General features: G+C 53.3%; 1 protein-coding gene and 1 non-coding gene across 7 annotated transcripts in view; both read right to left on the bottom strand.

Annotated features, from left to right (window-relative positions):
* Bri3bp (BRI3 binding protein) overlaps nucleotides 1-8305 on the bottom strand; it is a 34591-nt gene extending 26286 nt beyond the window's left edge. For all 6 annotated transcript variants that reach the window (XR_007109832.1, XR_007109831.1, XR_007109834.1 and 3 more), the window contains exon 1: nucleotides 7983-8305. Coding sequence is in view for 1 of the 6 variants with exons in the window: in XM_047561357.1 (XP_047417313.1) it covers nucleotides 7983-8198 (216 nt within the window). In the remaining 5 variants the exon portion in view is untranslated. The remainder of the gene's footprint in view (nucleotides 1-7982) is intronic.
* Nucleotides 1783-1861, bottom strand: Trnae-cuc (transfer RNA glutamic acid (anticodon CUC)). Its single transcript has one exon. It is a non-coding gene; the product is annotated as a tRNA-Glu (tRNA).
* Nucleotides 8306-12367: the final 4062 nt, after the last annotated feature.

Raw genomic sequence — 12367 nt, 5'->3', positions numbered from 1 at the left:
CGATGGTATGTCGGTGACAAATCTAACAAAAATTAGTTGAAGACACAATGGAAATACTTAAGGTGATCTAGTTAGTGTGTGCTGGACTATCTTTAAAATACTATCAGAACAAAAAACAAACAAACCCCACGGGGGCTCTAACAGTGACCGAGCACTTGCCCACCCTGGGGTGCGAGGCCTTGGGTTCAATCCACTGCACTGAAAAAAAAAAAAAAATTGCAACCAGAGGCTTGATGTCCCCAGAGTGGTAGGGAGGGCAGGGGACGGTGCCCGGGTGCTCGATGCTCTCCTCCCTACCTCTGCCTGAGCTGGACAATTTTCAGAACAGGAAGTTAAAACAAGGGGTCAGGGGAGTAAACTCTGGAGGTCCAAGGTCTCAGAAAAGGAGGCCCAGTCACTGTCAAGGGAGGAGACAAGGGCGTGCTCAGCCTCCTGCGGCAGCAGGGAGACCAGGACCACGCTGGGGGACAGCAGCCGTCCCCCTCCTCATCTCCCTCCACCCCGGGCACACGCGCACATGCAAACTGGGCCTAGGGAAAATCAGGTCAAAGCGTCCTGTCGAGCAGGCCAGAGAGGGTGGGACTCTGATTCAGAGGTTTCCCAGGCTGGCCGGGGGCAGCGGCGCACGCCAGGGATTCCAGCCACGCAGGAGGCCGAGCCAGAAGGACAGCAGGTTCAAGGCCAGTCTTGGCAACTGGGCAAGACCCTGTCTCAAAATAAAATAAAAGGGCCGGGGATGTGGCTCAGTGTAAAGTGCCCTGGGTCATTATCCTGTACTGTGGGGGGAAAGAGAGAGAAAGAGAGAAAACCACAAAGGTGGAGGTCTACCCAGCCTCGACCCAGAGACCAAGACCAACACCAGCAGGCAGAGCAGAGGCACAGACGGACACCGCGTGGCCTGAGAAGCCAAGGACACAGACCCCCTGCAGCACTCTCGCCACGAACGCTGGCCCCAAGCCTGACCCAAGGAAGCAATACAGTCTGACTTTTTTTTTGTACTGGTGACTGAGACCAGGGGCGCTCACCACTGACCCGAGATTACAGGTGTACACCCCTGGGCCCGGCCCGGTGGACCTTTGAAAAGGCAGCCTGTCTATCCAAACCACAGGCGACCCTCTCTATACGAGGAGGGCTAGAATCAAAAAGGCAGACAGTACCAAGTGTTGGCAAGAACGTGGACATCAGAGCCTCCCATGTAGCTGATGGGACACAAAGTAAACTGCAGGTTACTGTGGAATTTGGCAACCACACTCCTAGGCAAACACCCCAGAATCCTGGAAACATGCCACACGAAAAGGTGCTGCACCCCTGTAATCCCAGCAGCACCGGAGGCTGAGGCAGGAGGACCATGAGGTCAAAGCCAGCCTCAGCAAAAGCGAGGCACTAAGCAACTCAGTGAGACCCTGCCTCTAATAAAATACAAAACAGGGCTGGGGGTGTAGCCCAGTGGCCGAGTGCCCCGGAGTTCAATCCCAGTAGACCCCCCCAAAAATTGTACATGAACGTTCAGAGCATTGTTTGTAACACAATAAATGAAAGCCCCGTAAGTCCTCCAGTGGAGGGACAGTGCCACAAGGAGGAATGGGGTCCTGACAGGGGCTACACTTGAAGGAGTGAAAGATGCCGTCGGAAGGACCACAGACCCCATCCTGCCTGCATGGGATGGCCAGAATCCACCAACGGACAGCAGATTAGGGGGTGCCAGGTGGGGCAGAGGAGACGTGAGGAGCGACTGCTCCGGGCACGGGGATCTTCGGGGGTGATGTTTGTTGGTTTTATTTTTGGGGGTGCTGGGGATCGAACCCAGGGCCTTGTGCTTGAGAGGCAAGCACTCTACCAACTGAGCCATCTCCCCAGCCCCTTTAGGAGTGATGTTTGCGTCATGCTGTGAACACACTATCGACCGCCAGGCTTTCGGTGAATTAAATTACCTGCTCAGTGAAGCTACAGTCCCCGGTACGGACAACTGCTCTGTGCTCTTCAAAAACACCAATGCCCTAAAGACCCTCCCGCAAAGCAGACGCTCAGACTCCAGAGGCCTGACAGCCAAATGCAAAGCGATGCTCGAGTGGACTGAGCCCAGGGGCCTGTCACCACGGAGCCACATCCCCAGCACTTTTTATTCTGAGACAGGCTCTGGCTAAGTTGCTCAGGACCTGGCTGAATTGCGGAGGCTGGCTTTGAACCCACGATCCTCCTGCCCCAGCCTCCCCATTGCTGGGATCACAGGCGTGTGCCTCCAGCTCACTTTATTCATTTATTTACTTTTTAAAGCTACAAAGGAACTGGAGCACGGGCCGTACTTCACCAAGCATTACTATACCAACTGAAGCTTCCGGGTGTGCAGCAGCACCGGGCTCTGCAGGAGAAAGCACGGGCCGTCTCCAGGTGACTTCCTAATGGCTTGGCCAGAACTAGAATCAGTGTTTATAGAGGAAAGAGAAACAGGACTGAGGGAGATAAGAACAGCTGGTGATCCTGGAGAGGCCGTCCCAGCTGCGCCTGGCTCTGTTCTTTACACTTTTCAGTAGTTTTAAGTTTTCCCCCAGTGGCAGCGTGACCTTGACTGTGGGGTCTTCACGGGTGCCCGTGGCACGACTGGCAGCGTGCACCCTCCAGCCCGTGGGGCCCTGCGGGCATGGCGTCAATCAACCTCGACAGACGCCTTGCCCTGCTGGAAAAGGACTGTGAAGGGTCAAGTCACTTTGCTCAAAAGGCTTTCTTGCAAAGAGCAAAGAAATACCAGCCTCTTTACAAACAAAGACCAGTGCTCAACAGAGGAGGGAAAGAAAACAGAGGCAATCCCCGGAAAGGCAGGCACACAGGGACCCTGAAGCCAGACCGGCTCTCCCGTGCATCACAAAACCCAAGTTTAAGGGCACAGCTCACTGGAGCAGCTCTGGAAGGAGTCCCTGCTGTTCAGAGGACACGTAGGTCACCTCTCTCAAGGTTAAAGACGTAGGTCACCTCTCTCAAGGTTGAAGACGTAGGTCACCTCTCTCAAGGTTGAAGACGTAGGTCACCTCTCTCAAGGTTGAAGACGTAGGTCACCTCTCTCAAGGTTAAAGACAAAAGCAGGTTGGGACTGTGTGTGAAGGACCACAGCAGATCAAACGAACCTGCTGGACAGTGGGACAGTGGTGACCTTGGGTGCGTGGTGACCTTGGAGGAGCTCCAGGGGACTTCTAGGGGCTAGAACAACCCATTAGATTGTAACGCAAAGTTTAAAACCTTTAAACACAGAAGCTTCGACTCGACAAGCCCACTTGACTTACAGGTGAACTTGTCTTTGTGCACGCAGACCAGCGGGTGAAGAAAGACCCTCGCTGGGTCCCGCCCGGAGCGACCCACAGGAGGGCTCAGCCGCGGTGCACCTTTAGAACACTTTGCTGTCTACAGCCCTTCAAGAGAACAGAGCCACACCTTCTGCCCTGGTGGGACCTGGCCTTCAAACCTTAGGTATCAGACAGAAGATGGAAAACAGCACGCACATCGTCACACACAAACTCAGGACAGGGGGGTGGGATCGGGACGCCCAGCCCCTGGGAAAGCAGGGAGATGGGGCAGGAGCAAGGTTTTTAGATTCCCGATTATTTGAGGTTATACTCCATGCAACTGTGGCCAAGGGGCCAGGGGAAGAAAGCAGTTTCTCAGGTTGGCATTCAAAACGCTCCCTCCGGATCAGCCAGGGGTATCTCCCCCCGGTGTGCCAGGGGTCTGGACAGACCGCGAGGCTCCCCACTGTCCCAGCCCTGCCTGCCAAGGCATCGACCCAGGCAGAACTTGTGCTCCTTCCTCCAGACCTGCAAGCAGGACACCTAGACCCCTGCCTCTTCTTCCTTGGGTTCGCTCCCGAGGGCCCTTGCATGGCCTTTCTGGTGCCAGGGAGCCTCGTTCGTCACACTGGGGGCCTGCGTGACCCGGCGGACTCCTCGCTCACCCTGCCCAGCCCACGCCAAGCCCGTTCCACAGCAGGGCCTGGGCTCTGCTGTCCCGCTGCCGGGGACGCTCTCCCCCAACCTGCTCCTTCTCATTCAGGGCCAGCTCTCTCCAGGGGCCGCCCGTCTCGGTCACTTTCCATTCTGCAGAGGTCACGAGCGTGGGCACTGCCAGGCTCCATCACAGCTCTGCCCGACTGTGGCCTTTCCCAGGCCCCCATCTCATCTGGCAGAAAGGACAGCCCCTCTCGGGACAGCGTCAGGCGCGCTCCGCCCAAGCGAAGGCCACCCCACTGCACGGCCACTTGACCTCCTCAGTGGCTGCCACTCTGAAATCCCTGTTTTTAAGTCACTTACTGCCACCCAGGAAACCCCCCAGGCTGATCGTCCGGTCTGGCCCGGGCTCCGCACACAGATGCTCCACGTTGTTACACTGCAGTAAAACAGACCTAACCAGAGTAGCAGCCCAACTGCAAAGTAACACATCCAACCAGAAACTCACCATTCCCAGCCTTTTCCTTTCTGCTACTAGGGGTGGAGACCAGGTGCGCCGCCGCGGAGATCCATGCCCGGCCCCTCCCCTTTTACTTGTTTTTAGTTGCAGATGGACACCGTACCTTTATTTTTTATTTTCTTTTATGCAGTGCTGAGGATGGAGCCCAGCGCCTCACACGTGCCAGGCAAGTGCTCTACCACTGAGCCACAACCGCAGCCCGCTTTTCATTTACGATTTTGAGACGGGGTCTGGCCAAGTTGTGCGGGCTGGCCTCACTCACGCCTGCGCTCCACCTGCCTCGGCTCCCGGCAGCTGGGGTCACGGGCCTGCACCACCGCACCACACGACTCACTTTAACACGTACGATTCAATGACGCCAAGAAACCCAGCATGGGGCCCGGCAGCCACTCCTATCTGTTCCCCAAGCCCCTACCCCAGTCGCCGGCAGGGACTGGTCCCTTCTGCCCCAGTGGAGTTTCCCATTCTGGGTGGTTCATATGAACGGAATCACAGGCTCTGGGGCCCTGCCTGTCCCCTCTGGCTTCTCCAACAGCTCTTGAGGCTCTTCCATCGCTTCTTAAGGCTGAGCCACATTTCGCTGGGTGAACAGACAGGCCATGTTCTGTCCACCCCCGCTTGGCAGAGAGCTACCTGGGACATTTCCACTTTCTGGAAGGTGGAAATGCCAGGTGTTGATAACTGTCATTTACTGACTTACTTGGGTGCTGGGGACTGAACCCTGTGATGGAAGGTATTTGCTCTCACACTGAGTTCCACCCCAGCCCTTGACCCTTTCCAAAAAAAAAATGGGAGGAACACACGTCTACCAGACCTTCCACCAACTGGAGCACGCGCCACCTCCTGCCAGACAAACCCTTTCCACGTGCAAACCCTCCTGTTGGTCCAGCAGTCACACAGTGCCCGGCACCAGGACCACCCAACCCATGGCTCTCGATGCTTCAGTTTACAGCCTTTGCAGAGAGACACAGGTAGAGCAGCTGGCCCAAGGTCACAGAGCTGGGACGAGGCAGAGGCTGGCAACCAAACCCAGGTCTGTCCAACAGCAAGGCCCACCCATGCTCCCAACAGGGTGGGTTTATTTTAGACGAGTCCTCGATTAGAATGTCGGGTGTTTTTTGAAACAGCCTCAAACTTCACAACCCACAAAGCAGGTCTGGCTGTAAATAGTACGCCAGGCGCGCTGAAAACTAGGGTGGCCGGCGGACCCAGTGTCCCTTTCATTAAAATTAACAAAACAACCTCTCCCATGCCTGGTGGTCCGGGCTACACTCACTGGCAGAAAATAAGTCAGGTCAGCCACCTGCTGAGGCTGCCCGGACTGGGGACAGGGAAGGACCAGGACAGACAGGAGTGGGGAGGGTACCCCAGCTTCACGCCCACTTTTCCTGGGTCCAAGTCCTGTCTCTGCCACCCATCCTGACCCAAAGTCGGTCCCCCACTGCCCTGTGCCTGCTTCCCCGTCTGTAAAGTGGAAAGAGTACCTACCTACCTCACAGGGCTGTTCCAAGAATTCAGTGAGGGCCAGGGGTGCAGCTCAGTGGTGGAGCATGTGCTAAGCAAGGGCCTGGCTTCCATCTCCAGCACCAAAGATAAGGACTTAAATGAGGTCCTTTTTGAAAGCATCTGGCAACTGTCAGGCAGGGTAGTGCACACCTGTAACCCCAGCAGCAACTTGAGGCTGAGGCGTGAGGATCGCAAGTTCAAGGCCAGCCTCAGCAACTTAGTGAGACCCTGCCCTCAAAATAAAAAGGGCTGGGGATGTAGCTCAGTGGTTAAGTGCCCCTGAGTTCAATTTCTGGTACAAAAAAAAAAAAGACATTTGGCAACTTTTAAGCAGATTTTCAAAGCTTTTAACAGACTTCGTTAGTATTATCATCTCTACCAGATAAAAACCCAGGTTACCCCAGAAGCTCCAACCACCAGGCTCTCAGTCAAAATATAGTTGTTTTATTGATACTCCACAGGCAGAAATTCCTAAATATTCTGAATTTCAGCCTGACCTTAGATCCTCAGATGCAGTGTCAGCTGAGCCACAGGGCTCCCTGGGCCTAGCCTGCACAAAGGGCAGACTTCTTTCTGACCTAACACAAATGGCTGCTGCCTTCAAAATGGCTGGGCCACACTGCCGCCCAGCTTTGCTCTGGGTGTTCAGCCACACCTCTTCCCGCTCCCTGGCACCTACAGAGCTCTCGCCCCCAGAATGGCCCGCCCCATGGTAGGGAGTCACCGCCCCACAACCTCTGCGAAAGGCTTCCACACACCCAGAGGACAGGACGGGCGAAGTTAAGTCTGCCTCACAAATGAACCACTGAATAAGAAGGTTGAGCCCGATTTGGGTTTTGAATGTTCTTTAACTGCTCCATCTCAAGGACCAATATATATATATATATATATATATATATATATATATATATATATTTTGAACTGTTAAATTTCTCCAGGAGGGCTAAGAAAATGTTGATTTGCATCCTGGCGAAGAAATGCCAAGAGCTGATATCAACTTAGCCATAATTCTGGGCCAGGAAGGTACCAACTATTCATAATTACAACCTCTTCATGAAAAGGGGCATCATTACTCTCCCCATTTAACAGATAAAGAAACTGAGACGCTTAAGAAACTGAGTCACAGCAGGGCTCCCCGCTGCTCAGGAGCATCCCAAGTCTAAGGTCATCCTGGGCAACTTAGACCCTACCTAAAAGTTTTTTAAATGATGCGGGGTTCCGGACGTACCCAACTCAGTGATAGAGCACCCCTTGGTTCCATCTCCAGTACCAAAAAGAAAGGTGAAGCCACTTGCCTAACACCATCCTGTAGGAGTAATGCCACCAACTTGAACCCAAGCTTCTCTCTACTCCTAAACTCAGGGTCGGCTGCAGCAAAGGAATCCACCACACGCAACTGTCTCCAGTAACTTCTCCTTTCTCGGTATTTGGTTGGCGGGCTCAGGCCTAGAATGAGGCACCTCTCCCATCCAGTTCCGGGGACGCGCGGGGCGTGGGAAGGGCTCCCCCTGGGGACCCCAGGGCCCCGGACAGCTCCAAGTAAACACGGGGCTCCAGCGGGAAGGCCCCGCGCACAGTAGGTGCTCGGCTTGCGGGAGCAACACAGGCCGCATGGCCCCCTTTCCCCGCCTCTTCGGCCGGGTGTCGTCGCAGCGCCCGGGAGGCCCCGGGTGCCGCGGAGGCCGGGGCGCGGCGGGCAGGGCGCCTGGCTCACAGGGGCCCATTCAAACGCGACGAATGAATGAGCCAGCGCGCGGCGGCGTCAGCGCAGCCGGCGAGGCCCCGCCGCGCGCCCTCGGGCAAGGTCCAAGGAGACGCGCGGCGCGCAGGGGGCGCCCGGGGAGGCCCGCGCCCGGCCCCGGCCCCCGCCCCGCGCGCTGCGACCGCAGGCCGGCGCCGCCCGCCCTCCGCGCTCCGGGCCCGGCCCGCAGGCCACCGGAGGCCGCTCTCGGCCCAGGCCGGCCCCGGGCGCCAGGTGCGCGGCAGCCGGGCAAGGTGACCGCGGGCGCGGACCCGGCGCCCACCTTCTGAGCGGCGCGCACGTTGTCCTCGCCGAACAGGCTGCTGACGCTCTGCGAGAAGGTGTTGACCGTGCGGCGGTAGCTGTTCTTCTCGGTGCCGCCGCGGCCCCGCGCCCCCTGCGCGCCCGGGGCCAGCAACCCGAGCAGCAGCAGGAGCAGCAGCAGCAGCAGCGGGAGCCCGGCCCGGGCCCGAGGCCCGCCCGAGGCGCACGAACCCATGCTCGGCCGGCGAGTGTGGGTCGCGGAGCGCGACGAGGCGGGCTCGGGCTCGGGCTCCGGCCGGGACCGCGTTGGGGCGCGCGCCTTGCCTCTGCCCGCCTCTGCCGCCGCCGCGCACCTGCCCCGCCCCGCGCAGGCCCGGCCCCGCCCACGCCGCGCCCGCCCCGCCCACCTGGCCGCCCCGCCCACGGCCTCCCGGGCCCGCTCTCGCCCGCGGGGCCCTTCCTCGTTGTTTTTTTTTTTTTTTTTTTTTTTTTTTTTTTTCAAAAAACATGTGTTTTTCACTTTACTGCAGAAAGCAACCCGTGTCTGCAAAACTTGCAACAGCCCCAATAAGGATAATGGCCGCAAGTCATTGGAACACGTGAGCAACATATGCATGTATCTCCCAGGTTTTTATCATGGTCCCCAAGCACTGGACACTGGGAACATCACTCGTTCGACCCTCTTGCCCTTATCGGATGACATGCATCCCGAGTCACGAACTAGTCGGGAAGGAAAAGTTCTCTATAGAAAAGTGCAACTAAGCCACGAGGAGGAAGTTTAGGAGAAAGTGCGTGAACTGGGAAATGACGCAGCACCCCTTCATTTGAAATACGGGGTTCAGGTGAGAAGCATCAGAGGAGACTAAAGCCAAGAGGTGAGGGTTGGAGAGGCCTGGAAATGCAGGGTGCAGGTCACGACCTGGTTCAGGGGTCAGGAAGCACCATCACCACCTAGGATCGCTGAACCTGAACCTAGTTCCTTCTAGAGACTGAGTTTACAGGAACTGTGGGGATGGGGGGAAAGCAGAGCGCACAGAGGGGCGCATCCTACAGGCTAACGACCCAGCTTCCTCTCTGTACAAATGGCATGAAGGGGCGGGGGAGCAGTGGGATTATTGGTTTTAAAGACTTAAGAGCCGGGCTAGGGGTGTGGCTCAGCGGTAGAGGCTTGCCTGGCTTTGGTGAGGCACTGGGTTAGATTCTCAGCACCGCATAAAAATGAATGAATAAAATAAAGGTCTATCAACATCTAAAAAGTTTTTTTAAAAGCCTTAAGAGCCACGATAAAGAAATACAACGGGAGGATTTCTGTGTGCATCTGAAGAAGTCCAGGAAATACCACAGCAAAATATGCCACTTGGCTCTGTGGATCAAGAAATACTGGCCAGGACCGGGGTTGTGGCTCAGTGGTGCAAGATAAATGAAAAATAAAAGATAAATGAAAGCATTGTGTCCATCCACAACTAAAAAATATAAATAAAGAAATAAAACCTGGGAAAACGCAAAGACAGGCAGGCAGGCAGGGAGGGGCTGCTTCGGAGCCCTGGGGAGGGAACTCGCTCCTTCAGTCCCAGGAGTTCTCCTGATGGACTTTGCCACAACTAGCCGTATTCCACCTGTTCCTCCTGAGACAACTTTCTCCACTTGGCAAGATGGCCTCTGCTCAGCTTTCCCTCCCTCCTCCTCCCGTAGCTTGTCACCACCAACCCCCCACCCCCAGGCCCTGTTCCCATGCTATATAATCTTCAGTCAGTCTGAGCTGCTCTGGTGCCTGTAATCCCAGGGACTCCAGAGGTCAAGGCAGGAGAAATGCAAATTGGAGACCAACCTCAGCAACCTAGCGAGGCCCCATCTAAAAATGAAACTTGACAAAGTTGGGCTAGCGGTGGGGTGTGGGGGGATTGGGGATTTCGCTCATGTGAAGGAGCATGGTTTCCGTCAATACGGGGTCTGATCCCCAGTAAAAAAGAAAAAAATAGGGCTGGGGTTGTGGCTCAGTGGCAGAGTGCTTGCCTGGCATGTGTGAGGCACTGGGTTTGATCCTCAGCACCACATAAAAATAAGTGAATAAAAGAAAGGGATTGTGTCCATCTGCAACTAAAAATATTTTAATAAATAGATAAATAAATAAACAAAACAGCCTGGCGCAGTGGCACATGCCTGTGATCCCAGTCTCTCTGGAGGCTGAGGCAGGAGGATCGAGAGTTCAAAGTCAGCCTCGGCAAAAGCGAGGCACTAAGCAACTCAGTGAGAACCTGGCTCTAATAAAATACAAAACAGGACTGGGGATGTGGCTCAGTGGGTGTCCCTGAGTTCAATCCCCAGTACCAAATAAGTAAATAAATAAATAAAAACATGAACATTAGTGGCTCCCCAGAAAGATTCCCTTTGTCCCCTTTGTCAAGGCAGGAGAAATGCAAGTTGGAGGCCAACTTGCCTCCATTATGTCCCTGTCTAAATTTAGGGGAGCCACCTTGCCTACATTTGAACTTCGCGTAACTGGATCACACAGTATGACCTTTGGGTGGCTGGCCTCCGTAGTTCAACTGTAGGAGATCTGTCCATGTTGCGGTGTTTGTCTTTTTCTTCTTGAGTTCTAGGATGTTCTTGATACCTTCTGGAAGCTAATCCTTTACATAACATTACGAAGGTGGAGGGTGCAGCTCAGTGGGTAGAGAGCTGGCCCAGCATGTGCTAGACCCTGGATTCAATTCCCAGCACTGCGAAGGATAATTAAGTTCATACACTACGATGGAAGAAAATAAAACAGAATGTACTACTACCTGCTTTTTTTCTGCCTGTGCTGGGAATAGAACCCAGGGCCTCACATATGCTGGGCAAGTATTCTAGCACAAAGAAACTGTAAACCATATCGTCCCAAGGAAAAGTCCATGAAAACACAGCTTTGATGTGCAAAAGTCCTTTGAAATTCATATACAACTTTCTTGTTTTTTGGTTTTTTGTTTTGTTTTGTTTTGTTTGTTTGTTTTTGTGCTGGGGATGGAACAGGGTCCTGCCTCAGCTAATAAGTATGCGAATCTACCACTGTGCTTTAGCCCCAGCACCTTCTGTTCTTTTCCTTGAGGACATAACTCCTGGTTTCAGTCCCCAGTACCACACACAGACAAAATTGTACGTATTTATGGGGTGCAACGTGATATTTCAACACAGTATAAACAACGCGTGATCATCAATGTGGGCCATCGGCACATCTAGCGCCTCAAACGTTTATCCCATCCTGTTCTGGGAACATTCCTCTTTCCTGGCTATTTTGAAATATACAGTTAAACCATGGTTGCCAACCACCAGTGCCTTACTGTGCTGTAGCTCACTAGAAACTACTACTCCTATCTAATGCCCTTCTGTACCCAGTGACCACCCTCTCTCTACCCGTCCCAGTCCCTGCCAGCTCTTGGAGAAGTGTTTTTGTTTGCTTTGGCATTTTAGGATGCTGGGGATGGAACCCAGGACCTTGTGTGGGCTGGACACCCATTCTGCCACTCAGCTATCACCCTCAGCCCAGGGGGCAATTTTCAAAAATAATTTTTTTTTAAATTTCAAAATGGCTTCCAAACCACCTTTTTGTGATGAAACTTAGCTTCATCTTTTTTTGTGCTATAATTTAAATGTTTGCTTTAACAAATTAAGACTTTAAAAAAATTTTTTTTAGTTGCCAATGGACCTTTATTTTCTAAATTTATTTATTTATATGTGGTGCTGAGAATCAAACCCACAGCCTTACACATGCTAGGCAAGTGCCCTACCCCTGAGCTATAACCCAATTTCCCAAGTTAAAACTTTTAAGACACAAATGTGGTACGATGTAACCATTCACTTGCAAGATTGTCGGAGGGCTCAGAAAATGTGGCAGAGATGAGGTAAGGAGAATTTTATTATTTATTGGTTTATTTTTATTTATTTTTTATTGTAAACAAATAGGGTACAACTTGTTTCTGTTTGTACATGAAGTAGAGGCATCCCATTTGTGTAATCATACATTTACATAGGGTAAAGGTGTTTGATTCATTCTGTTATTTTTTTCCTTCCCCCATTTGTTTATTTTTTGATACTGTGAATTGAACCCAGGAGGTTCTGCTACTGAGCTACCTCCCCAGCCCTTTTTCTTTTTTTATTTTGAGACAGAGTCTACACTAAATTGTGGAGGCTGGTCTCCAATTTACAATCCTCCCACCTCAGCCTCCCAAATTGTGGTATTACAATGTGCACCATCACCTGGCAGTAATGAGAATTTTAGTAGATGGTTTCTTTTTAGATCTGTCTCTGTGATGGAAATATTTGGTGGCTTCTTGTTTGCAATTAATACACAATACTTTTAGGAATGTCAGAAAATGCAGATGAGCAAAACGAGGGATGTCTGTCTGGGGACAAGGTTGTATTTTCAAA

Source organism: Sciurus carolinensis, chromosome 8 (assembly GCF_902686445.1).
Source record: "Sciurus carolinensis chromosome 8, mSciCar1.2, whole genome shotgun sequence".
In the NCBI taxonomy this organism is placed as follows: Eukaryota; Metazoa; Chordata; class Mammalia; order Rodentia; family Sciuridae; genus Sciurus; species Sciurus carolinensis.
Note: the sequence above shows the minus strand (reverse complement) of the source record. Positions and strands in the feature narration are given on the sequence as shown.